This window comes from Oncorhynchus tshawytscha, linkage group LG13 (assembly GCF_018296145.1).
Source record: "Oncorhynchus tshawytscha isolate Ot180627B linkage group LG13, Otsh_v2.0, whole genome shotgun sequence".
Taxonomy (NCBI): Eukaryota; Metazoa; Chordata; class Actinopteri; order Salmoniformes; family Salmonidae; genus Oncorhynchus; species Oncorhynchus tshawytscha.
Genome location: NC_056441.1, coordinates 58,095,165 through 58,120,059, shown reverse-complemented (window position 1 = coordinate 58,120,059; position 24,895 = coordinate 58,095,165). Strand labels below are relative to the sequence as shown.

Sequence of the window (24,895 nt, the reverse complement as noted above, 5' to 3'; positions counted from 1 at the left end):
TTGCCTAAGAACACAGCCATGAATAAAGAATGGTACGAACACATCCTCCGAGAGCAACTTCTCCCAACCATCCAGGAACAGTTTGGTGACGAACAATGCCTTTTCCAGCATGATGGAGCACCTTGCCATAAGACAAAGGTGATAACTAAGTGGCTCGGGGAACAAAACATTGATATTTTGGGTCCATGGCCAGGAAACTCCCCAGACCTTAAACCCATTGAAAACGTGTGGTCAATCCTCAAGAGGCGGGTGGACAAACTAAAAACCCACAAATTCTGTCAAACTCCAAGCATTGATTATGCAAGAATGGGCTGCCATCAGTCAGGATGTGGCCCAGAAGTTAATTGACAGCATGCCAGGGTGGATTGCAGAGGTCTTGAAAAAGAAGGGTCAACACTGCAAATATTGACTCTTTGCATCAACTTCATGTAATTGTCAATAAAAGCCTTTGACACTTATGAAGTGCTTGTAATTATACTTCAGTATTCCATAGTAGCATCTGACAAAAATATCTAAAGACACTGACACAGCAAACTTTGTGGAAATTAATATTTGTGTCATTCTCAACTTTTGGCCACGACTGTATTGTTTGAAAAATAAATTTTAAATCGTACAAAAAAAGGAATCAGAGCAATAATCAAAACTATACACCCTCTCTTCAAATACTCTCAATTACTAAGCAACCAGTTTCCATGGCGATCCCGAGGAGACCTGTACACTTGACAGGCATTATAGCTGTAATGTCAGCGACTCTTATTGTTTCTCTCCATCGCCTTCAGAGGTGAGCCCAGAGGTCAGTTCATTCTCCACCCAACCATGAACTGCCTCTGATGTGAATTACCTCTCACCCTGCTCTTACACCAAACTCTGCCTATGAATGGTTCTAAACACCTTCAAGGTGAAATAAAACCTTAGCAAGTTGCAAGAATCTAATTAAACAACTTTGCATGATAAATATAAAAGAACGGTTATGATCTTCAAATACCTTGATGAAATACCATTCTCTCAATCAGGATCTTATAACGTCATAACTGTAAAAGCTCAGGAGTTTTAGATTATGTCCCAAATGGTACCCTACTACCTACACTACCGTTCAAAAGTTTGGGGTCAGTTAGAAATGTCCTTGTTTTTGAAAGATTTTATTTTTTTTGTCCATTAAAATATCAAATTGATCAGAAATACACTGTAGACAATGTTAATGTTGTAAATGACTATTGTAGCTGGAAACAGCTGATTTTTTTAATGGACTATCTACATAGGCCCATTATCAGCAACCATCACTCAGCAGCATCCCGGAATCGCCTCTTCACTGTGACCATGCGTGTGACCATGCCGTGTGGTCGATATAACGCATGGTGGTCGTGAAAAGCACGTCAGCCCTCCGCTGAGTCCCAACTCTCTATTTCCATAATGAGTCTTCGCACAGGCCAGTAAATCTGTCAGCTCAACCACTTTACTCATCTCAGAGAGAGCCAGGTACTGGAGCCAACTTATCTGCTTGCATGCTTAAAAAAAATAAAAGGTAGAGAAGGTTATGGAGTTACTGGTTCTGGCAGTATTGTATGTAACCATACATGACTCAATATAACTGGGATTCTGACCCATCATGGTGGTGCAATCCCTTCACTGACAAGGCCCTATCAATAAGCTATCTAATGAGGACTTATTGGCACATTAGACTTTCAATGGTGCCCCAGGACAGACTAAATGTAAGTCTGATTTAAGTCGTGAATAATTCCCTTTGTAGTTGACTGCAAAGGACACTTGGACTGTAGAGAAGAAAAAAAAAAACATTTATTCAGTGGGATCCATTTATTGGCCATTTAGTGATATCACTTGGCAAAGACATTTAACTCATTCAATTATGCAGAACTTAAGGCAGCATTGAGTGTGTGCTACAGGTGAAACTGTAGCACAGCAGTGGAACCAATGCTTATTTGCTGTTTCCCCTACAGGTGAAACTGTAGCACAGCAGTGGAACCAATGCTTATTTGCTGTTTCCCCAAACCTTACAATAAAAATAATTGCCGTTTTGAAACTGCAGTAAAAGTGTAGTAACTGCAGTCTGTGGTATTCTGGACACAGCAATGGCAGAATAACTAGTTACACTGCACTAGAACTGCTAAATTACTGCAGTAAATTTTATACAGTATTTGCAGCATACTGCACTTGAACTATTTATACAACAGTGCATTCAGAGTGCCGTGGAACTGCAGTACAATCTTTGTTTCGTAAGGGAAGAGGTTAGACTCACCCTGCTGGGGTAGGAAAGGAAAACAAATTCCTCTGGAGGTGACATTCAAGACACCTCTCCGCCTGTCCCCTAGCCATGACCCTACTCTATGAGGGTCTCAGGAAGAGTAGGGATATGCAAAAAAAAACAAAACATTTCCAATTCACACATGTATAAATACACTTGCACACATGTGTAAAAAAAAAAAAAAAAAAAAAAGGCAAATAAGCACCAAATTATACTGTATCTCTCAGTTATGTTATGTCCAATTCCATGTCCCTCAGAACATTAATGGTTCTAAAAAAAAATACAAAATAAGTGAAGTTACCTATGAGGACAATTCAAAAATGTACATTTTACAGTGCAAGTTAATATATACACACACACTCAGTTCATACGCAAGACCTTTGTCCACCAGTCACTGAAACAATCCTTCAAGTGCTCCTCTTAATAAACCATGACATAGAATTGGTAGGGTCAGTGGTAATCAACTGTTAATATAAATTTGGTATGTTTTAAATCAAGCAACTCCTACCACCATTGATCACCTCCAAGACTCTCAGTCAGTCAGATCCACAGAATGAAGGATGAAAGGAAGAACAGGAGGATGGATTAAATAAAGAGAACACAGATGAGTCAAACAGTTACTTTATTTTATGTTCAGGTAAAAACATTAACCTGATGCAGTAAATTATTGCAGATCTTAGAAACCAGCACATGAACGATTGGGCCAGGAGAGAATTGAGTGGGGCCCTCCCCTGGCCACAGACTGCAGGTGCACAACAAGGTTTGTTCCAAGCCAGCAGCCAAAAAAAAAAGACAGCAAGAAGAAATTGAAAATTAAAAAAAGGTGAAGCAGACATCCACACCTCAAACCGGGCATGAAACTGCATATAAACTCTTATTCCATAAATGAACTTGAAATGCTATCTGGCCGTGAAACGATAAAATGAGTCCAGCCAAATGGGTGCGCTCAGCTACAATAGGGATTGGGGGGGCTCAAAGCTTGGCCTAAGCCAGTCAGTCTGTCAGAGCGCACTCCCTCAGCGTACATCTGAGACACACTACTACTCTATCAAAGTGAGAGCAAAAAGTAAGTTCACTTATTCAACACACTGGATAACTCTTATCATGTTTGAGCTGAAGCTCTTTTTAATTATAGACCAGAACACAATTTCAACTTGGGGGGGAAAAAAAAAATATATATATATATATATATATAAAAAAAAAAGCTGTCATCACTACCCGCAGTCAACCAACTCCAACTCTCATTTCCAAAAAATGTATACGCAAACACACACAAAAGGAGGGGAAGCAGAACCAAAATGCAACACACAAACTGGGGCCGGGCCGTATAATACAGGAGAACAGAATGGAAAACCGACAAACTGAAGGGGAAAGGAGACATGAGAACAAAGAGCTATTCTATCAAATGTGTAGAATGAGCAGTCTGGAATTTTTTTCTGTACAAATTATCTTTGGAGCTAAAGTGAACCTAGCTTGCTCTATGGACCTCCACCACAGACATTCACCACTGAGGAAACATCCCTTTAAATATCACACAGCAACGCATTTTAAAATGTAACTCAAGTTTTTTTTTTCCTTCTTGTTTTTTTTAACATTACTCAACTGATAATTGTTTTGTTTTGTTCTGTGAGTCATTTAATGCCTTTTTTGTAGGAGACAGGGGCAGCAAATATATAACGCAAGTCCTTCTTTAATTTCTGCAAGCTGTGTTCTCTAACAAGAAGGCTGTACACACTTGGCCTTGATGTAGGTGATTACAAAAAGAAAAACTAAAAAGGAAGTCATGATTTCGTCAGTTTGCTGTAGAAGGCATTTTGAATGGGAGAGACTGAGATCAGGACAGGTGGAAGGACTGCTGGCCCTCACGGGCCGCAATCAACAGTTTCTTGCGCATTATCTCGATGCTGGAGTAGTCAGGCAGCTTCAGGTAGTTGACACAGGTCATAACCGACGGCAGGAAGTCGTCCGGGTTCTCCGTCGACTCAAATGTCTTCCGCACGATGGTCAGCGGCGGGTTCAGACTACGGAAACCTGGAGAGAAAGAGGTGGCATGATCAGAATCAGCTCAAAACTGCCATGGCTGGATTTGTTTGTCGACATAATTTGTTGTCTTGTCCTATTCTCTGTACTTGAAGTCTGATATTTTCATGTACATTTGTGGGTTTCCAGTAGTGAGCAGTGTCACATTCATTTCTTTACTAAGTGCATGAGGGTACGACATAACTACAGCATCAGTTAAAGTGCATTGCACACTGAAAACATGTCACCCAAAGTGTGGGATTGTTCAATTCTCAAATCGGAGAATGGGACCACTCAACTTCGGAGCACAACAAATCTTCAAGTGTGTATGGTGAGTATGTATCCATGACCACTCACCTCCAACAGGCAGCCTTGGGCTTCCTGTTACAAATTGCAGGAAAAGTCTCTGCTGCTCTGCATCGAAACTGCTGAGCACATCAAACAGGAACCTCACAGCACGACTGGAGAAAAACAGACAAAACGTCAAACCACTGCACTCTGACAAGCCCTAAACATGACACTAAGTGTAGGTCTGGTCAGAGCTCTGGTCGGTGGAGTAACTCACCTGTCATGCGTGTAGCCGTGGTCGGGACGACAGCACTCCATCAGGGTCTTGACATCCCAGGTCTCGGACTTGCTGCCACAAAGCAGCTGATCCAACTACAGGCGGAAGGAAGAGCACAGAGGGGGTTGGCAACGTGACATCCTGAAGAAGAACACTTAAATGCTTTTTGGGATTATTGATAGCAGTACTCACCTCTTCAGGGTAGAAATACTGCAAGTGATGCAGGGGGAAGACTGACTCAAACCCTTCCCTGAAAGATTCAAACTGCCGGGACACACCTTCGTTCATCGTCCAGTAGACCACCAGCTGTGGAGAGAATGGGACCAACGGTCAGCTCCATAAAGAGGTGGACACTGGTTTGTGGAGAGTCTATGTAGGAGCGATGTATGTGTTTGTCTAAGTAAGTGTGTGTGCACAAGCTACCCACCCTGAGGTACTCCTCCAGATTGTAGATGGTGACAGGGATGTCCTTGCCTCCCTTCTTCAGCTCGATGTTGGGGAAACCGGGGAGGGTAAAGTCCAGGCCCAGATCCTCCACAGAGCAGCCGTTCATGTTGAGACTCTCCAGCGCCTGCTGCAGGGTCTCCCTCGTCTAGGAGGAAACAGGCCTTTTATTAATATGGGGAACGTAACATGAAAAGCATCATCAATCTGATAGGGAGGGGCCATAACGATTTCACACTCCACCAAGCACTCTCCTTAGCAAAACATCACTGACACTTGAGTACAGCTGCAAATTCTGACACATTAAATTTACGTGTGGACTGCAGAGCCCTTTGCGCAGTGCGTGGGGAGAGCCACTAAGTGGATGTCTATTGGAGTGTAAATCAAGCCTTAAAGCTACCACTATGAACCCCATCTCTGAGAAAGACCTCCATAAGAGTATCCAAGTTCTCATCACCAAAGACAAAATGTAATGACTGAGGTTAGCTGCATCTGGGGAGGTTGCGTATCGGGGACTGACTTGGGAGCGGTCCTGCTCCAGCCTTCTCTTCTGGCGGATGATGTCCTCCAGGTGCTGGATGGACTTGGCCACGCCCGGGTCGATGTTGATCAGGTCGTGGGAGCTGATGGACGTCTCGTGCCGCAGCATCCACTTGTAGAACGGCAGCCCTAGGGGCAGGTCCAGCTGGGAGGGAGACAGGTGTTAGATCAGCAAAGGGCTCCCTACTGAGAGGTTCAGGTAAGTGTACAATTCTGCTTGAAAGGTGAGAGCATGTAGGAGGGCTTTAGTAGAGGGGAGTTAAAGTAGGAGCGCAGAAAAAATGTATATATAAATCACCCAAATACAAATCATCCTTATTCTGGCAAACAGGGCTTAAGGCAAGTAATGTAAGTGTAAAAACCACTCCAAAACAACTAAAAGTGAAGGTCTAGAAGCATTAGCAGTGTAGACTACACAGAGACTGGTCCACTGGTCAGAGGTACAAAGTGTTACTGTCTACCAGTCTGAAGTCCATTATAGCCTTGGCCATCAGCTTGCCCAGGAAGCGGAACTTCATCTTGATTTTGGCGATGTGTGCCGGTTTGGTTGTCCTGCCAAAGGGAACGGCAAACAGCCCTCTGGAGCTGAACATGTACTTGGTCCCTTCTTGGCTTCCTGGGAGAAGAGGACATTTAGGGAGAGGAAGAGTTGTTCTAATGTAGGTCTCTAAGACAAGCTACTCAGCAATGATCCGTCCTTTTTAGGAGCCCATATCTCTGTATGTGACTTAACAGCTGCAACCCAGGCACATCTTGGAAAACTGTAGGAGAGCCTTATCTAAAATAAATCATATTTCTGTCCAAATTACATTTTGCTGTTTGTTGCAGAAATCACTTCTAAAATTATTTTAGGAGCTCCTATTTAGAAACAAATATATTCCCCAGAGGGTTGGAGTAGAAAGTTACCTTTTGGGTTGGACAGGGCGACCTCCTCACCCCTCCACAGCCCGAGGTCGGCCCTCTGCAGCTCCTGGGAGACCAGGGCGTAGAACTCCAGGGTGGGACCCAGCCCTGTGCCCACCTGACAGAAGGACAGAGACCGGGGGAGTAAGGGAGAGAGAGAAAGAAAGAGGCAGGAGAGCGATGGAGCTTCTATCTAGATAAGTCTAGGGTCATGTTCAAAATCTACCCCCCCCAAATGACTCCATGTTCTGTGGTACCTTATGAGAGGGACAAACTCAAAATGAAGGTGATTGAACAGTGCTCTGTAATTAGGGTGTGAACGCGTGTACTGTACCTCATTCTCATACTGGATCTCCAGCATGGCTCTGGAGCTGCCGAGGTCCTGCATCACTGACTCCGCCTGCTTCAGCAGCTCCTCACGGTTTATCGTTCGCTAGAGACAGGGGGAAGAGCAGAAATGAGGAGTTAGTGAAAAGACAAACAGGAGTCAGTAGAGTACAAAAAGCAGGCTGGATATTTTTAATTGGTGATGTCCACTCCTCTTGGCTACACTTAAACAGATTCCAGAAAGGCATACATCGAGTCGATTAGGTGACATTACACCAAAATATTCAACACCTTTTTTCTGTCAAGGCGGGGCGCCACACGGCTGTCCTGGGAATCTGACTGGTTGATCTCAGGATTGGTGTCGAGGAGGCGCTGCATGGCCCGGTCGCGGTCAAAAGCAGTCACATAGAAGAGCATCTGCCGTGTGTCGAATGGGAAGAAGAAGGGACTGGGGAGAAGGGAGTAACAGTGATAGTTGGTCAAAATGCAAAGCATCTATGTACTCACCGGACAGTTTATTAGGTACACCCATCTACACTGAACAAAAATATAAAATGCATCATGTTAAGTGCCGGTCCCATGTTTCAAGAAAGATTTCGTTAACACATTTGTTCACATCCCTGTTAGTGACATAATCCATCCATCCGACAGGTGTGACATATCAAGAAGCTGATTAGACAGTATGATCAGCACACAGGTGCACCTTGTGCTGGGGACAATTCAAGGCCACTAAAATGTGCAGTTGTCACAACACCAGATGTCAAGTTTTGAAGGAGCATTGACATGCTGACTGGAGGACTGTGCACCAGAGCTCTTGCCAGATCATTTCTTCACTGCAAACCTCCATCCTTTTAGAGAATTTGGCAGTACGTCCAACTGGCCTCACAATGGCAGACTGTGTAACCACACCAGCCCAGGACCTCCACATTTGGATTCTTTACCTGCAGGATCGTCTGAGACCAGCCATCCGGACAGCTGATGAAACTGTGGGTTTATATAACCAAATTATTTGCACAAACTGTCAGAAACAGTTTCAGAGAAACTCATCTGCGTGCTCAACAGGATCTTGACCTGACTGCAGTTCGGCGTCTTAACAAACTTCAGTGGGCATATGCTCACCTTCGATGGCCCCTGGCACGCTAGAGAAGTTTCAACTGTACCAGGCAGATGGCAGACAGCATGTATGGTGTCGTGTGGGCAAGCAGTTTGCCGATGTCAACGTTAGGAACAGTGCCCCATGGTGGCAGTAGGGTTTTGATACTGGCAGGCATAAGCTACGGACAACGAACACAATTTGATCGATGGGAATTTTAATGCAGAGGTACTGTGATGAGATCCCAAGGCCCAGTGTGGTGCCATTTACCCGCCACCATCACCTCATGTTTCAGCATGTTAAAACCTCTTCGGGATATGTGGGACGCTAGCAAATGCAGAGCGCCAAATTCAAATAAATTCCTATAAAAATCAAACTTTCATGAAATCACACATGTAAGATACCAAATTAAAGCTACACGTTGGCTGGATTCACAACATGTCAGATTTCAGAAAGGCTTTTTGGCAAAAGCAAACAATGCTATTATCTGAGCATAGCATCCTAGTAAACAAAAGAGAAAACATTAACCCTGCAGGCGCGACACAAAACGCAGAAATAAATATAAATCATACCTTTGACGAGCTTCTTCTGTCGGCACTCCTATATGTCCCATAAACATCACAAATGGTCCTTTTGTTTGATTAATTCCTTCCATATCCAAAATGTCCATTTATATGGCGTGTTTGATCCAGAAAAAAAATCACTGGTTCCAACTAGCGCAACGTGACGACAAAATATCTCAAAAGTTACCTGTAAACGTTGCCAAAACATTTCAAACTACTTTAGGTATTATTTAAAGTAAATAATTGATAAAATTGAAGACGGGATGATCTGTGTTCAATACAGGAAGACAAACACAAGCATGCTTTCTGGTCTTGCACCTCTATCAAACAGTACACATGAAGTGACACTTGTTCAAGATGGCCATACTTCATTACACAAAGGAATAGCCTCAACCAATTTCTAAAGACTGGTGACATCCAGTGGAAGCGGTAGGAACTGCAAGCAAGTCCCTTTGAAATCTGGAATCCCAATGAAACCTCAATGAAGAGGGTGAACTCAAAAACAAAACCTGAATGTTTGTCCTCTGGGTTTCGCCTGCTACATAAGTTCTGTTATGCTCACAGACATGATTCAAACAGTTTGAAGTTTGAGTGTTTTATATCCATATCTACTAATAATATGCATATCTTCTAGGGATGAGTAGCAGGCAGTTGAAATTGGGCATGCTTTTCATCCAAAATTCCAAATGCTGCCCCCTATCCTAGAGAAGTTAATGCACATGTCACAAGGATCTGTACACACTTCCTTGAAGATGAAAATGGCCCAGTTCTTCAATGGCCTGCATACTCACCAGACATGTCACCCATTGGGCATATTTGGTATGCTCTGGAATGATGTGTATGACGGCGTGCTCCAAATCCTGACAATATATCCAGCAACTTCGCACAGCCATTGAAAAGGAGTGGGACAAAATTTCACAATCAGACTGAAATTCTATGTGAAGGAGATGTCGCACTGCATGAGGCAAATGGTCACACCAGATCCCCGACTGGTTCTCTGATCCACACAACTACCTTTTTTCTTTAAAAAGGTATCTGTGACCAACAGATCTGTAATACCAATCATGTGAAATCAATAGATTATGGCCTAAATGATATTTTTTTAATTGACCGATTTCCTTATATGAACTGTAACTAAGTAAAAACGTTGAAATTGTTGCACGTTGCATTTATATTTTTAGTCAGTGTAGTACCAGGTCTGACCCTTCTTTGCCTCCAGAACTGCCGGAATTCTGTGGGCCATTCTACAAGGTGTCAGGAAACGTTCCTGGTGCGATGGCATCCCGCAGTTGCTGCAGAATGGAAGGCGGAGCAGTCATGCGAACAGCCCGATCCATCGCATCTTAAAGACGCTCTATTGGGCTGAAGCCACTCAAGTAAAGTGAACTTGCTCTCATGTTCCAGGCTGCTTTTCCACTCAATTGTCCAGTGTTGGTGATCGTATGCCCACTGGAGCCAATTCTTGTTTTTAGCAGATTGGAGTGAAACCCGGTGTCTGCTACAATAGCCCATCCGTGACAAGGATTAACAAGGTGTGCACCACTACTGGTCCACTTGTGGCCCGCCTGTTTGCACGATTCTTGCCATTCGCTTCGACCTCTCGTCCGGTTTTCGCCGAAAGGAAAGCCATTAACTGGACGTTTTTTTGTTCGTCGCACCATTCTTGGTAAACCCTAGACACTGTCTTGCGTGAAAAGCCGAGGAGTGCGGGGTTTGAGATATTGGATCCGGTGCACCTGGCACAGACAATCATACCACACTCACTTAGAATGGGCAAAAAAAGTGACCTAACGTTCAATAAAACAGTAACTGAATGCCTCGATGCCTGCTTTATATAGTTGGCGACGTGACTCCCTGTGTGTAGGCGCGATCCATTTTCGTGGAAGAGGTGGTGTACCTAATAAACAGTTGCTTATGTGGGGTTAACCTTAGGCCTGGAAGAGAAAATTGAAGTCTCAGTTTACTTCCTGAATTGAAATGGAATTGTCCCCAACCTTGGTCTAGACATGCGGTTTGAGGACATTGCATTAGTGAATACTCGGTCAAATACTCAAGAAAAGCTAGGCAGGTTTTTGTGGGTGTTTATGAGCTGAAAACTAGTTACCAGGTCTTGCCGAGCTCTGTGAGCCAGGTGGGGATGTTGCCGGTCATGATGACCAGAGGGTCCTGCAGCTGTCGGTTGGCCTTGGCTGTCAGCTTACTGTTGATGAACTCACTGGTGGGGATGATCTCCTTAGAAACAGCATTCTGAAAAAAACAACCTCAGTCTACTGGAACTACAACACAGTGCCCCTTCTCTGATGCAAAGAAACAGGGGGCTAGGTTGTTTGAATGCAAAAAGGACCATTATTTTGGGCAACTGTGTGCACTAAGACAGCTGTCTAGCTAGCAGACAGTTATAGTCATATGGTACATTGTGGTTTACCTTCTACAAGCGCACAAAGACTATAAAGATCTCTTTAGCATTATGTTGAACATGACAGACAGTGGGCAGACACGGGCAGACATACAGGCTTGTGTCACAAATGGCAATGTATTCCCTACATGGTGGACTACTTCTGACCAGATCCCTATTGGTCCTGGTCAAAAGTAGTGCATTATAAGGTTATAGGGTGTCTTCTGGGACTCAACCAGTATGTTCAGTTAGTGCCAGTATCTGCGGGCTGGAGAGGGGATAGGACAGGCTACTCACGTCGTACAGGTAGAACCAGTAACTACTAATGGAGTGCAGCACCCTCAGCAACAGGTTGACATCCAGAGACGGGTCGTCGAAGGTGATGCTCTCTGGGGGTTCTGACATGAGGTACATCTCCAACGGGCTGGCCACGCTGGGACACACGCCGTCTGGGAGAGGAGAGAGCAAGTCAGGGTCATAATTCGTGCACACTGTAGCAAAACGTTTTGCAATGGGAAACAAAAACAAGCGTTTCTTATTGGACAAGGGCAGGTAGTCACTTGTTCGTCCTTTTCTTCCGTTTTGTGGCCAATGAATACGACACAGATGTGGTAGCTAAACTAACATGATACAATGTATAGTATGAGATAAGGATTTGAGTGGACAGATTTAGTGTAGGTTAAAGAATGGTCAAATATCCTATGTAGTGCACTACTTTCAAAGTAATAGGGTGTCATTTGAGACTGTAAAAGCCCTTTGGCCAGGGGGTTCGTGCAAAAGCAAAGTTTTGGAAATACATTTGATTAATTGATTAGACAGACCATATCTGTGGGTTTGTGTGAAGACGTCATCTCAGGTCACTAATTCAGATGGTAAAAAAAAAAAAAGTAAATTCAAAAGTTACTAAGCACCGGCCCAGAATTTTGGGCACACCGATGGATAGCAACTGTAGTCCAACACCTCGGACAAGCTCATGTTTAAAACCCTTGGAAGCCATGGAGGGCTATGATTTTTTATATTTTTTAACTATGATACATGAAATATAGAGCGTGTTGTAATATTTTTCGAAAGCAAAATTATACTGAGGTTACATTGTTTGCTCGCTAGCAACGTACTAGACCATTCGGAGGAGCAGAAGGGAAATATATATTTTTCGCACCAATCTCCGATAGTGTAACGACACTGATCGGCTACCATATGGGACCAAAAGTGTTTATTGGGATCTCTTCTTGAAGATAGTGGTTTCCTTATGTTTTGATCGCATACAGACCCTTCACCAGTGGTTTAAAGACAATGTTACATATAGGGTTAATATAACTGGTTCTCCAAATGCATGTTAGCTAGCTAAGTTGGCTATATTCAAAGAAAATAATGCTCATCTGCTGTTGGCATTAGCCAACAATTAAGAGAGCGCTTGGCAGAAAAAGTAAGAAAGCTCAGGAAAAACATTGACACATTTATCCTCTTATTTTTGTTGCCACAAAACGACCTCCATATTTCCATGGGTTACCTTCAGATGAGTCCCATGATACTCGTGGGGGTCGTAGAGCAAAACAGAGAACATCCTCGTGAGTCATCTTTCCACTACAGACATTCTCGTGAGAAGACCAATTTTCGGGAATGTCTCATGGTTGGAAAAGCACCGCTATAACTCAGCCAACTTCCATCGCAGATGCGGAAGGACGACATGGGCAGATAAGGTGGATTTAGATGCAGCCCATGCAAAAAAAAACATCTCTAGCTTAAACTGACATGTCGATTCTTAATTTTTTAAAACTTAGATTGACGCACGGGTTCGGAAATAGACTTAAGGATTAAAAACAGTTGAGTGGTTTTCTCCAGTGGTTTGAAAGATTAATTGGGCTTCGTGAAAATGTTGACAGAGGCAAAGCTTAGCGAAAGGTCTGTTAACTTGTGTCAAACAGAAGAAGCAGGTCAGCTCACTCCCCACTGTAAGGAGTACATTAGAGTTGCACTATAAAATAAACCAGCAGAACTGGTCTCTCAGTCTCCAGGCCAGTAGACAACACAGACACCCACCTAGGCCCAGAGGTGGTGGTAGTGGTTCCTACCGTGCCACAGCTCGTCCTGTTTCTTGGCATTGCGGGGCGAGGTCTTGGTGGGGGCAGTCTGTGCCCGGCCCCTCTTCCCTCCCACCACATCCTTCGTGCCATCCTCATCCTCCCTCACTGGCTTATACCTAATGGGATAGAGAGTCTCTACGTAAAGCATATTGTGGAACATGACTACACTGCCATGTCAGTTGCATTTGATCACTAACTCAGCCACCTATTAGACATGTGTGTTTGTGTGTGAGACATCTCAACCCTAACAGCCACCCACTACAAGCATCAGTCAGATATGTTCAGGGCCAAATGCAGGTAGATTTAGGTATTGGCGGGGAAGAACGTCTATTTCACCCGCACAAAGGTGGGTGGTCAATTTGCAGGGCTCTAGTGTGAGCATTACATTTGCGACTAAAAATAGACAATTGCACATGTGCTTATACTTAGAAAAATGCTGTAGTAGCCATTTACAAAGTATTTCTGCTGTTGTTTCATAGCTGTTTATTGCACAAATAAAAACGGATCCTATATCCCACCTCAAGCAGCAACACTGCCTGGCAGGGGAGCTAAGCTCACTGAGTGAAGTGATGATAGATACATTTTTGGAGGCACTGGGTACAGGCATAAAAGATTGTCTAATATAGTCTATTTACATTGTTTTTTTCACAAGTTCAGTTGTTTTTCAACGTTAGTTTGAGTCTGCTGTGTCAACTGAGAGCGAAGAGAAGCCTTAGATGCCAAATCTTAGACATGTGACTGGACTCGGGTGGCCCCGTTACTATGATAACCATGTGCCCTTAAAAAGGGGCAGCAGAACATTTTGTGTCTGATCATTTTAATTAAAAGAGAGGTAAAAAAAAAAAATGAAATTGAGCAACACACTACAATACTTCTTACTAATACACTTCTTTTTTTAGAAACATGGTCATCTGTTTTATGTAATTACAGCAAAAAAATATTTTGGCTGATAAAACAAATCTGAGGGGCTGGTAGATTTTCACATCTACCTGCCACAGTCGCTGGTGGACCAAAAACACAATTTTAGGCTATGGTTGGACTCGTTAATCAGTCCAGCCTATAGACTGGTGTGTGTGGACAGCCAGCGTAAAGGGGATACCATATGGTGTGGGTTTTGGTCCAGATGCCGGCCCGTCCGAGCGGGTTGGCCTCGTCATCTGTTGACTCCCTCTCCTCCTCTGCCTGCAGGCTGAACTGCCGCACCGCCTGGTAAACCGTCATGTTGTAGGGCAGCAGGTGGTCGCCGATGTAGAACTGCAGCCGGTGGCGCACGCTGCCTGAGTTCAGGAACTGGGCCGCCTGGACAGAGATAGACGGTCAAGTTAGGGTGGAAGGTAACATCGTTATTGGTGGGGGAAAGAGGTATTATCCAATATGGAGAGTATTTTGCAAGGACAATGTAGCTACGTACCAGAGATTCATCAATTTCATCGTCTGAACCATCATCATCACTGTCCTCATCCTCCTCTCTTATTCGTCCGTAACCTGTAGAGACAAAAGTCCCATTGAGCACGTCAGCATGTTAACCATAAATGTCAGTAATACAAGGAAACATTCTATTCTGCCAGAAGTGAAGGACAGAAATACTCTGGGAAGGAACTTGAGAAAGCAGCCCCGTTGGATGAAGATCATTTGTGGGTGACCTATGTTCCTCAGAGTGAAAGGGCTTAAGTCAAGTCAGTAACTCAATGCAGAGACAGTTCCCAGTGCTCACCTCGGACCACCAGGTAGCGTTCAATGGCCTGTACCAAAGCCAGGGGGTCAATTTTCACCGGGCCCCCCTTCCACTGCTTCACATTGGTGCAGTCCGGGTGCCTCTGCAGCTGACACTTGAGTTGGTGTGTGTTAAAGAACTTCAGAGCCTGAGAACCTCTGAAGAACACGCATGTCAACAGACAAGATCACAATGATACAAAAGAGGTAAATACAGGCAAGTCCCCTTCCTTGACCTACACCCATATAGACTTCAATAGGGCATCACACATTAAGTAAACACACATTAGTGAATGGCTGACAAAAATAGGGTTTGTGGAACAAAAGGAAGGGATGGAACTTGGTAACTGAACTAACCTGCTCCCGTTGCCGTTGCCACTGGGAAAGTCGTGCACCTTGACAGGGAACTGCTCCATCTGGCTTAGGCAGTTGTTCATCTTGCGCACCAGTGACAGCAGGGGCCCGTTCTCAGATGGCTCCAGGCGGCCTGCCGGCTCCATCCCCGGGGTCTGGACAGACATAACACAGGAGGGACACACTTCAAACAAACTGCAAAGACTTGTCGTATTAAAACAGGGCACACTGTAGAAACATTTTTGAAACAAAAAAATGTTTTTAAAAAAGCATTTATTTCTGGGATAAGGTAGTTCCTCCCTTAGTAGGAAACAAATGGAATAAAACTGACTGAGTACAACCAGGGTTGAATATTGCCGTTGTAAAAAAAAATGACAACGCATGGTTTATCAATCAATTGTGTCATACAGTGCAAGGAGCTATAAAATAATGACAGTGCAAGGAGCTATAAAAAAGTTGAGCTGAAAAAGATGAAGCTTTTCGTCCGTATGGAAAATGTCTGCAATTCCCTAAAATGTTGTGCCCAAATGTGTTTACATTCCTGTTACTGAGCATTTTTCCTTCGCCAAGATAATCCATCCACCTGACAGCTATGGCATTAATCTTTCAAGGAGCTGATTTAACAGCATGATCATTACACAGGTGCACCTTGAACTGGGGACAATAGAAGTCTATTCAAATGTGCAGTTTTGTCACAACACCATGCCACAGATGTCTCAAGTTGAGGGAGTGTGCAATTGGCATGCTGACTGCAGGGATATCCACCAGAGCTGTTACTAGAAGTTTGAACGGTCATTTCTCTACCATAAGCCGCCTCCGTGGTTTTAAAGAATTTAACAGCATATCCAACTGGCCTCACACCCACAGACGACGTGTATGGTGTTGTGTGGGTGAGCTGTTTGCTGACGTCAACGTTAAGAACAGAGCGCGGTGGGGTTATGGTATGGGCAGGCATAAGCTACAGACAAACAATTGCATTTTATGGATGGCAATTTCAATGCACAGAGATATCATGACGAGATCCTGAGGCCCACTGTCGTGCCATTCATCCACCGCCAACTCATGTTTCCACATAACACACAGCACCATGTCGCAAGGATCTGTACACAATTACTGGAAGCTGAAAATGTCCCAGTTCTTTAAAATGACCTGCATACTCACTAGACATGTCACCCATTGAGCATGTTTGGGATGCTATCGATCGGTGTACAACGTGTTACAGTTCACGCCAATATCCAGAGGGACAACATAACACAGCCCACAATCAACAGCCTGATCAACTCGCTGTCACGCTGCATGAGGATACACGCCTCTAATTTTATTTATATTTTTCTTATTTTTAAAGTACCAACTCTATTCCCAGTCATGTGAAATCCATAGATTAGGGCCTAATGCATTTTTTTTTCTCAATTGAATGATTTCCTTAAATGAACTGTAACGAAGTAAAATCTTTGAAATTGTGGCATGTTGCATTCATATTTTTGCCCAGTATAAATAAAAAAAGGAGCATACATTTCAGACTTATGCCTTCAGAGCTGTACAAACAAATGACTTATTTAAAACACCTGCTGTGTGTAACAGGAGCAAGCAGCTATAATTCATCAGATACTGGCAAATTGGGAGTTAAATGTATATTAACAGGGAATATGTAGAAGAACATTAAACTGACAATTCAAATGTCACATATAATTGAAAAAAAGACAACAGTCTAGGCCAGTGTTTCCCAACTTCCATTGTGTTGTAGCCCAGGACAAAAACACCCGATTCAACTTGTCAACTAATCACCAAGGCCTCAATGAGCTGAATCAGGTGTTTTTGCCCAGGGCTACAACAAAAATGTGTGCTGTTGCGGATACTCGAGGACCGGAGTTGGGAAACACTGGTCTGAACTTCATAATGTAGGGCTCCCGAGTGGCGCAGCAGTCTAAGGCACTGCATCTTGGTGCTAGAGGCGTCACTACAGACCCTGGTTCGATTCCAGGCTGAATAACAACCGGCCGTGATTGGGCGTCCCATAGGGCGGCGCACAATTGACCCAGCATCATCCGGGTTTGGCTGTCAACTGACTTGACTAGTTAAATAAAAGGTTTACATTTAATAAAAATACTACATTATATAAGCAATAGATATAGCAATACTCTAGTAGGCCACAAAACTTGAGGGTGGGGCTCAGTTGAGTGAGTACCTTTTGAACTCTAGGAGAAAAATATACATATACAGACCAGCTGCCATTCATTCTAGCCTGAGTGCAAACCCTCATACTGGCTTTATACTGTATTTAGAGCCATGAGATGTATAGCCAATAATTAGGGCCTTGAGTTTATCCTGGTCAGGTCAATCTGAAGTGGTCAGGGAAAAACTTGGCTGCCCTACTAGCGCAACATGGCCCATTTGTTTGTGTGACTGCCTTCCTAGACAGATGTTTTTTTTATTTTTAAAATGCCCTCAGCTCCAGTCTCTGCCAAAATGGCCTATTAGACTGGAGTTGGCTACATTCAGTCACTGGATACTGAGAAAGGATGAACGTCTTCATCGGGCAAAAGACAAACTTCTGATAATAGAAACAGAATCTCATTCTAGTTCTGTGCTTCAGACCAGTCGAACAGCCTTACCGGGCAGCCGTAGAAGACGTGCAGGAACCTCTTGAGGCGGACGTCACGGCTGACCAGGTCACGGTCACTGCTGGAGGTCAGGTAGAGCAGCAGCTGCTTGACCAGGCCGCTGTGCTGGATCTCGAACGACGACACATCCGACTCCGACACGATGCTGCAGATCTCCACGAGGCACTCCACGCCACCGTCCATCTGGTGGGGGATTGGGGGTGTGACAGCCCAAGTCACTCACCATCATACCTTAATGACCTTGTCTTTAGCTAGCAATGTAGATAGTACCCTGTACCGTCAAAACAGCAAAGCAAAACAGCTGTTCTCAAGTTAGTATTAGCAAACAGGGTTTCCAAAGCAGTCTCCAAGATGTCAACTAATGACTATTTACTTTCATCGAGTGCAATACTACAACGTGGGTGAGTGTTGGGAAGTACAGTACCTGTAGGCTGAGCTGTTGCGTGGCGGTGCAGAGTCTCTGGAGTACATTTAGTGCGGGGTTGCTGCCATCAATGTTTTCATTGTTGAAGTAGCGTGCCACAAACTTACAGGCCTGCTCTTTGATCCAAGCCTTGATCTTGTCCCTGTAAGGGGATGACCATCTTCATCACCACTACTACTACTACTATTGGCTGTCTTGTTTTCTCAAATCCCAACTCCCACAAAGCCCATTGGAGGTTGTTCAAGGGGAGAGACCTTGGAACCAGGAGGAATCTAAGATTTGACAGCTTGGGTGCAATCGGTTTGACTAAACCAGGGGTGTCAAACAGAGCCCAAGGGCCAAATCCGCGAGCCCATTCCATTTTAAGTGCTGCCCTCAGGACCGCCAAACGAGGGGCACATTTTTTGGGATTAAACTCGTGTCGCGTGACAGTCTGTACTGGATGACACCTTCCCACAAAGCATTCAATGTTCTTGAACAGACTGAGGTATGTTTGCACCGTGTGGTGGGGTGTGGCATGAAGCAATGAGTGACATATTTAAAAGGGTAACAGTGCATTTTGAATGCTCATATTTACACAACCAAACCTCTCCATGTTTTTCAACTGATCTTCAGGAACAGCACCGTTGCACACCAATTTTCATACTGAACAGTCCTAGCTACATTTTCTGAGCGAGCCAATGGTAATCTCCACCACTACTACCAACACAGCGATAAAATCATCATCACCACGGTTTCCGTCGTACCTGTTGTTGGAGACCGAGTCCTTGGGAAGGGCGCGTGCCAGGCCACTCACACTGGCCGTGCGAGAGGGCTCAGAGTTTGTGCTGTTGGTCTGGGCGCCCAGCTTGCCCCAGGTCTTGGGGTTCAGACTGGCCAAGAAGGAGGATTTGGGGGACTGAGTAGTGGTAGGACTCTTGGCTGTAGGGAACAGTAGAATGGTTAGTCACAGGATGAAACTGTTCCCAAACTCAGTCCAGGGACCCCAGAGGGGTGCACATTTTGGTTTTTGCCCAAGCACTAGACAGCTGATTAAAATAATCAAAGCTTGATGATTGGTAGATTATTTGAATATGCACCCCTTGGGAAACTCTGTTATAGTTGTTTGAAACAGACACCAGATTCTCTGGCAGATATTAAAGAATGAAGTCATGCTGTATGTATTTATTTATTTTGGTCAAGAAATCATAAGGATCAGTTTGCATTCTACATAAATGTCCCAAATATACCAGGACTCCAGGCACAAAGAGGCATGGAGACCAATGATGCCACAAATGAGAACCAATTTTGAAGCGTCGACTCGTCATGGATTTACACACACAAACAGTCAAAAGGTTGTGACACCTACTCATTCGAGAGTTTCTTTAAAAAATTTTTTTTTTAATTCTACATTGTACAATAGTGATGATATTAATACTATGAACTAACACATATGGAATCATGTAGTAACCAAAAAGGGGAAAAACAAATCAAAATATATATACACAAATCAAAATATATTTGAGATTCTTCAAAGTAGACACCCTTCGCCTTGACAGCTTTGCACACTCCCGGCATTATCTCAACCAGCTTCATGAGGTAGTCGCCTGGAATACATTTCAATTAACAGGTATACCTTGTTGAGTTAATGTGTGGAATTTATTTCCTTCTTAATGCATTTGAGCCAATCAGTTGTGTTGTGATAAGGTAGGGTTGGGTATAGAGGATAGCCCTATTTGGTAAAAGACCAAGTCCATATAATGACAACAGCAGCTCAAATAAGCAAAGAGAAACGATAGTCCATCATTACTTTAAGACATGAAGGTCAGTCAATGCGGAAAATATCAAGAACTTTGAACGTTTCTTCAAGTGCAGTCGCAAAAACCATCAAGCGCTATGATGAAACTGGCTCTCAAGAGAACCGCCACAGGAAAGGAAGACCTAGAGTTACCTCTGCTGCAGAGGATAAGTTCATTACAGTTACCAGCCTCAGAAATCGCAGCTCAAATAAATGCATCACAGAGCTCAATTAACAGACATCAACTGTTCAGATGAGACTGTGTGAACCAGGCCTTCATGGTCAAAGTGCTGCAAACAAACCACTACTAAAGGACACCAATAAGAAGACGTGCTGGGCCAAGAAACACGAGCAATGGACATTAGACCGGTGGAAATCTGGTCTTTGGTCTGATGAGTCCAAATTTGAGATTTTTGGTTCCAACTACTGTCTTTGTGACGCGGTGTGGGTGAACAGACGATATGTGCATTTGTGGTTCCCACCGTGAAGCACGGAGGTGGTGTGATGGTGCTTTGCTGGTACGCCATCTGATTTATTTTGAATTCAAGGCACACTTAACCAGCATGGCTACCACAGCATTCTGCAGCGACACGCCATCCCATCTGGTTTGAGCTTAGTGGGACTATCATTTGTTTTTCAACAGGACAATGACCCAACACACTTCCAGGCTGTGTAAGGGCTATTTGACCAAGAAGAGTGATGAGTGCTGCAGCAGATGACCCGACCTCATCCCAAACCATCTCAATTGGGTTGAGTTGGACCACAGATTGATGGAAAAGCAGCCAACAAGTGCTCAGCATATGTGGGAACTCCAAGACTGTTGGAAAAGCTAGGTTAAGGTGAAATTCCAGGTTAAGCTGGTTGAGACAATGCCAAGAGTGTGCAAAGCTGTCATCAAGGCAAAGGGTGGCAAACTTTGAAGAATAGCAAATATATTTTTATTTAACACTTTTTTTGGTTACTACATGATTCCATGTGTTATTTCATAGTTTTGATGTCGACTACTTTTATACAATGTAGAATAGCCAAAATAAAGAAATCCTTGAATGAGTAGATGTCCCCAAACTTTTGACTTGTACTGTATGTATGCATACATGCATGTATACACACACAGGAATTTCACCTTTACTACTACAAATGTATCATTGACATTTAGCACTATTTGTATCACCTGTGAGAACCATGTGCATCCAGGCTTAGAGACTGTGATTGTTATTGGAACTATTACCCTGATTGTCTACTTTGTCGTCGTCTCTGGGAGGAGAGTACTTGGGCCTTCTGGGCCCTCTCTTAGGCAGACGTTTTCTCTTCAGCACATCACTTAACCGCCTAGGAGAGAGGGGGAGATTAATGTTGTTCTATGGAGGAGTGTGTGAGTGTCCTTGCGTGTGGTATCTGACCTATCATACATGCACATTCACATGTATTTAGTATTCGTGTTCTCTCACCCCTGTGGGCTGAGGTCCAGCGAGTCGTCCATGCTGTGCTGGAAGCTAGGTGAGCCCAGGTCTGGGGTGGCGGTGGTGGCCGCCGTAGTGTTTGCAGTGCTGATGGTGGTGGTACACAGGCTAGCCGTGCCGCTGGTGCACGCCTTCGGGGGACTAGTGAGGAAGGCCTCCGACTCAGCCAGGTTCTTCACCTGGTGCATCACACCTGGCAGGGGAGGAGGGCAGAGGTGAGGGCTGATGGAATACAGCGAAATTCCTCTTTTCCCAATTCTCTGATATTAAAGAGGTTGGTGTGAGAAATTGTGATTCAATAAATCAGGCATTTAACTAGATAAACAGAGTTCTGTGGTCCACGACATAAGTGCACTGTGGTGTGACATCCCAATTTTGTGACCTCAGTGTTGACTTCGCTAAAAATACATTGAAGCTCAAATAGCAGTGGAGGACCAATCATAACAGGTCCTCTGAACAGCAGCTCCTGGTGCTAGAAAATAGCTGTGTGTTAAGGATCGTTACGGGTCAGCTCCTCTAGGGAGGAGACACCAGCTCAGGCAGGATTTATCACCTTCTCTTCTGAAAAAGACACTGAATACGTCTGGCAGCTTCTGCATGAGGATCTCAGCCATCTGCAGAGAGCCCACTACAATTTTCAGGTCCTGGCTGGACAGCATGGAGGCAATGTGACTGGGAGAAGGAAACAGACAAACACTGAGGTTCAGGTGTGATGTGAAGACGCATGTCGTACTGACTATTTATTTTTGTCAATGGAAGCAGCAATCGTGAGTCAAAAGTTCACCTGGACACCGCGTGGTTCCTCAGCACGTCCTTGAGGAGCTCGGCATCGGCGAAGAAGATGATCCTGAGGATGGCTCGGAGGCACTTATGTCTGACGGCTGGGCCTGCCGACGAACTGTACACCTCGTACAGCACCCCAAAAAGGGTCTTGATGAAGCACTTGGCCAGCTCAGGGTCTTCCTTCATCAGCTGGGCCCGTGCATCCTCCCGCCTCACCTCCTGGTGACCCCCTGGGGGACAGACAGGGGAAAACTCACGTAAGATTTGATAGTTCTTTTGACTCAAAAGCAGAAATTGGATTCCATCAGCTAGTGCAGAAGACACAAAGAAGCAGCCTGTTCAATTTCACGAGTTTACAAAAAGATGCGTTAAGAGCATGTCTGCATTGGGAAAAAGGTAATCTGCCCTCAATGGGAATAACTGGTTCAAAGGCTCAATAAAAATACCAATAACTTGGGGCGCTGACCCCTTTCTCCACTGGGTCAGTCTATAGCGATCTATAAAATGTATATTTTCCAGTGAATAGAGCTAGTCTCAGAACCCAATCAGGGCATCATACAACAGCAACTGACATGAAACGCATACAACTGACACCAGTTTGGGGATAGTCTATGACTAGAGGTAATGATGGGCTCTCTCTCACCAGTAGTGGGGTTGGCTAAGGGGTTGGGTTTCCTCTGGATACCCCGTGCTGTGCCAGTGTCCTCGTTGATCTGCTGCATAGAGTTGAAGTCGATAGTGTAGACGCGGCCCAGGGTGGACAGGCTGATCTCGTCCTCTCCGTTCTGGTGGGCCGTCTGGAGAGGAAGAGAGAACCAGACACCCCCAGACGTTAGTGTAACACTGGGCTGCACAGGGGATTCACACAGCTCACAACATATCAAGACGGAAACAGTCTACTTCCTTGTAGTATAGGTAGGGCATAGTTTTTTCTGACTACCTGACCTGAAGAGGACAAACTCTGGGCCCTAAGTCTGGAAGGAAATTCCCTAAAATGGAGCAGAGCAGCATGTCTGTTCTTTACCTCAATGATGCGGCTGTCGATGCGGTTGTAGGGGTGCCACAGGCCCCGGTCGTCCCTCCACTGCCAGATGGCCCCCTCTGTGGCCTGTGCACTGCCCTTCTTCAGCATGAGATCCACAGCAAAGATGCCCTCTCTGGGCAGGCAGGGCATCAGCTCACTGGTGGAAGGGGAACAACAAACAGTTAGCAAAGTGCATCAAGGAAATTCGCAAACAAGCCATCTGTGACGGGTGCATGGAGGCCGCCATTTTTATGCACATCCACCATTAGGGTAGAAAAGGTTGTTGTAACGTTGAGAGCAGCAGAGGAGGTTCCTTACCAGATGAGTGAGGTGAGTTCATAGAGCTCCTGGGGGCTCCGGGGCACCAGGTCAATCTGCTCCTGGCAGCTACCGTTGGCCGCTCCGCACAGAAGGAAGCGCAGAGTCTCTGCAATATCTGAACAAAGACAACGTGCTTAGTTTGTCCTCTTTCCACAGGCTATTGACTTGATACAGTCAGGGACTTTGGCCTTGGAGGCATTTAGACTGTCATTATATAGTTAACTTGCCCAAGATTTTGTAAGCTGCATTTTTAGGCTTCATTCATGTGAGCAGTGTAAATGCGAACCAATAGAAAGTGTGTTTGTCTGCATGAGCCACTTACTCTGCTTCATGAGCTGCACGGCTAGACAGGGGCAGTTGGAGCACATGAGGGAGAACATACGCACCACCATGATGAACATGCCCGAGCTGAGCACGGGCGGGATGACCACCAGCAGCTGCTGGATGTTGGTCAGCAGGTCCCGTGAGGCCACCTGCTGTAGCAGGTTCTGTGGACAGCGGTCACACAGAGGTCAGTCATAATGAGTCTGTTCAGGAGGGTGAGAGATGTTAGAGCCATAGAAACGTGTTGAGTAGAACCGCCTCACTCACCTCCTCGTGTTGAAAGTTGTCCACCAGCCTGGCAAAACAGAGACAAGTGCTTTCAACGGATTTCTTATCCTGTACAGGGGGAGAGAAATAACCACATTAGACACATCTTCACAGGGAACATACCACAGACAACACCAGTGGTGGAAAAGTCCCAAATGTACATGCTTGAGTAAAAGATACCTTGACTCAAGTAAAAGTGGAAGTCAAAGTAAAATACTACTTGAGGAAAAGGTTTGAAATATAGTTAAGTATCAAACATTTAAAAAATCTATTTCCTTATATTATGCAAACCAGACAGCATAATTTGCTTGTTTCTTTAATTAACGGATAGCCAGCATGTAAAAGGTGAATGTATGTGTACCTGGTGTGTGAGTCTCTGGGTCAGCAGTGGCAGAGAGTCAGAGACAAAGTGGAACTCATCAGGGGTGATGCTCTGGCAGCAGTTGGCTGCAATGGCCAGGGCATTCCTCTGGGCGTTGATGCTGAAGAACTCCAGGTACAGCAGACAGTCAGCTAGGCCACCCTGCACGACACAGGAAACACATTCAAAATGAAACAGTTAAACAAGAATTAGGGATAACTGGCACATACAGTGGGGCAAAAAAGTATTTAGTCAGCCACCAATTGTGCAAGT

General features: G+C 44.6%; 1 protein-coding gene across 3 annotated transcripts in view; it reads right to left on the bottom strand.

Moving 5' to 3' along the window:
* Positions 1–2,865: 2,865 nt before the first annotated feature.
* LOC112265322 (E3 ubiquitin-protein ligase TRIP12) overlaps positions 2,866–24,895 on the bottom strand; it is a 43,526-nt gene continuing 21,496 nt past the window's right edge. For 2 of the 3 annotated variants that reach the window (XM_024442493.2, XM_042296030.1), the window contains 30 exons: positions 24,623–24,784; positions 24,262–24,330; positions 23,993–24,158; positions 23,668–23,785; positions 23,350–23,506; positions 22,969–23,122; positions 22,327–22,555; positions 22,096–22,214; positions 21,531–21,735; positions 21,311–21,411; positions 19,052–19,226; positions 18,306–18,447; positions 17,873–18,064; positions 15,264–15,415; positions 14,908–15,065; positions 14,605–14,678; positions 14,293–14,492; positions 13,182–13,309; positions 11,407–11,558; positions 10,819–10,961; positions 7,350–7,506; positions 7,066–7,164; positions 6,735–6,849; positions 6,290–6,444; positions 5,809–5,973; positions 5,272–5,436; positions 5,037–5,150; positions 4,845–4,939; positions 4,637–4,740; positions 2,866–4,291 (listed from right to left, as the gene is read on the bottom strand). In XM_024442493.2, coding sequence (XP_024298261.2) covers positions 4,095–4,291; positions 4,637–4,740; positions 4,845–4,939; positions 5,037–5,150; positions 5,272–5,436; positions 5,809–5,973; positions 6,290–6,444; positions 6,735–6,849; positions 7,066–7,164; positions 7,350–7,506; positions 10,819–10,961; positions 11,407–11,558; positions 13,182–13,309; positions 14,293–14,492; positions 14,605–14,678; positions 14,908–15,065; positions 15,264–15,415; positions 17,873–18,064; positions 18,306–18,447; positions 19,052–19,226; positions 21,311–21,411; positions 21,531–21,735; positions 22,096–22,214; positions 22,327–22,555; positions 22,969–23,122; positions 23,350–23,506; positions 23,668–23,785; positions 23,993–24,158; positions 24,262–24,330; positions 24,623–24,784 — 4,362 coding nt within the window. In that variant the 3' untranslated portion in view covers positions 2,866–4,094. The remainder of the gene's footprint in view (positions 4,292–4,636; positions 4,741–4,844; positions 4,940–5,036; positions 5,151–5,271; positions 5,437–5,808; positions 5,974–6,289; positions 6,445–6,734; positions 6,850–7,065; positions 7,165–7,349; positions 7,507–10,818; positions 10,962–11,406; positions 11,559–13,181; positions 13,310–14,292; positions 14,493–14,604; positions 14,679–14,907; positions 15,066–15,263; positions 15,416–17,872; positions 18,065–18,305; positions 18,448–19,051; positions 19,227–21,310; positions 21,412–21,530; positions 21,736–22,095; positions 22,215–22,326; positions 22,556–22,968; positions 23,123–23,349; positions 23,507–23,667; positions 23,786–23,992; positions 24,159–24,261; positions 24,331–24,622; positions 24,785–24,895) is intronic. The other variant, XM_024442492.2, reaches the window with a different exon arrangement.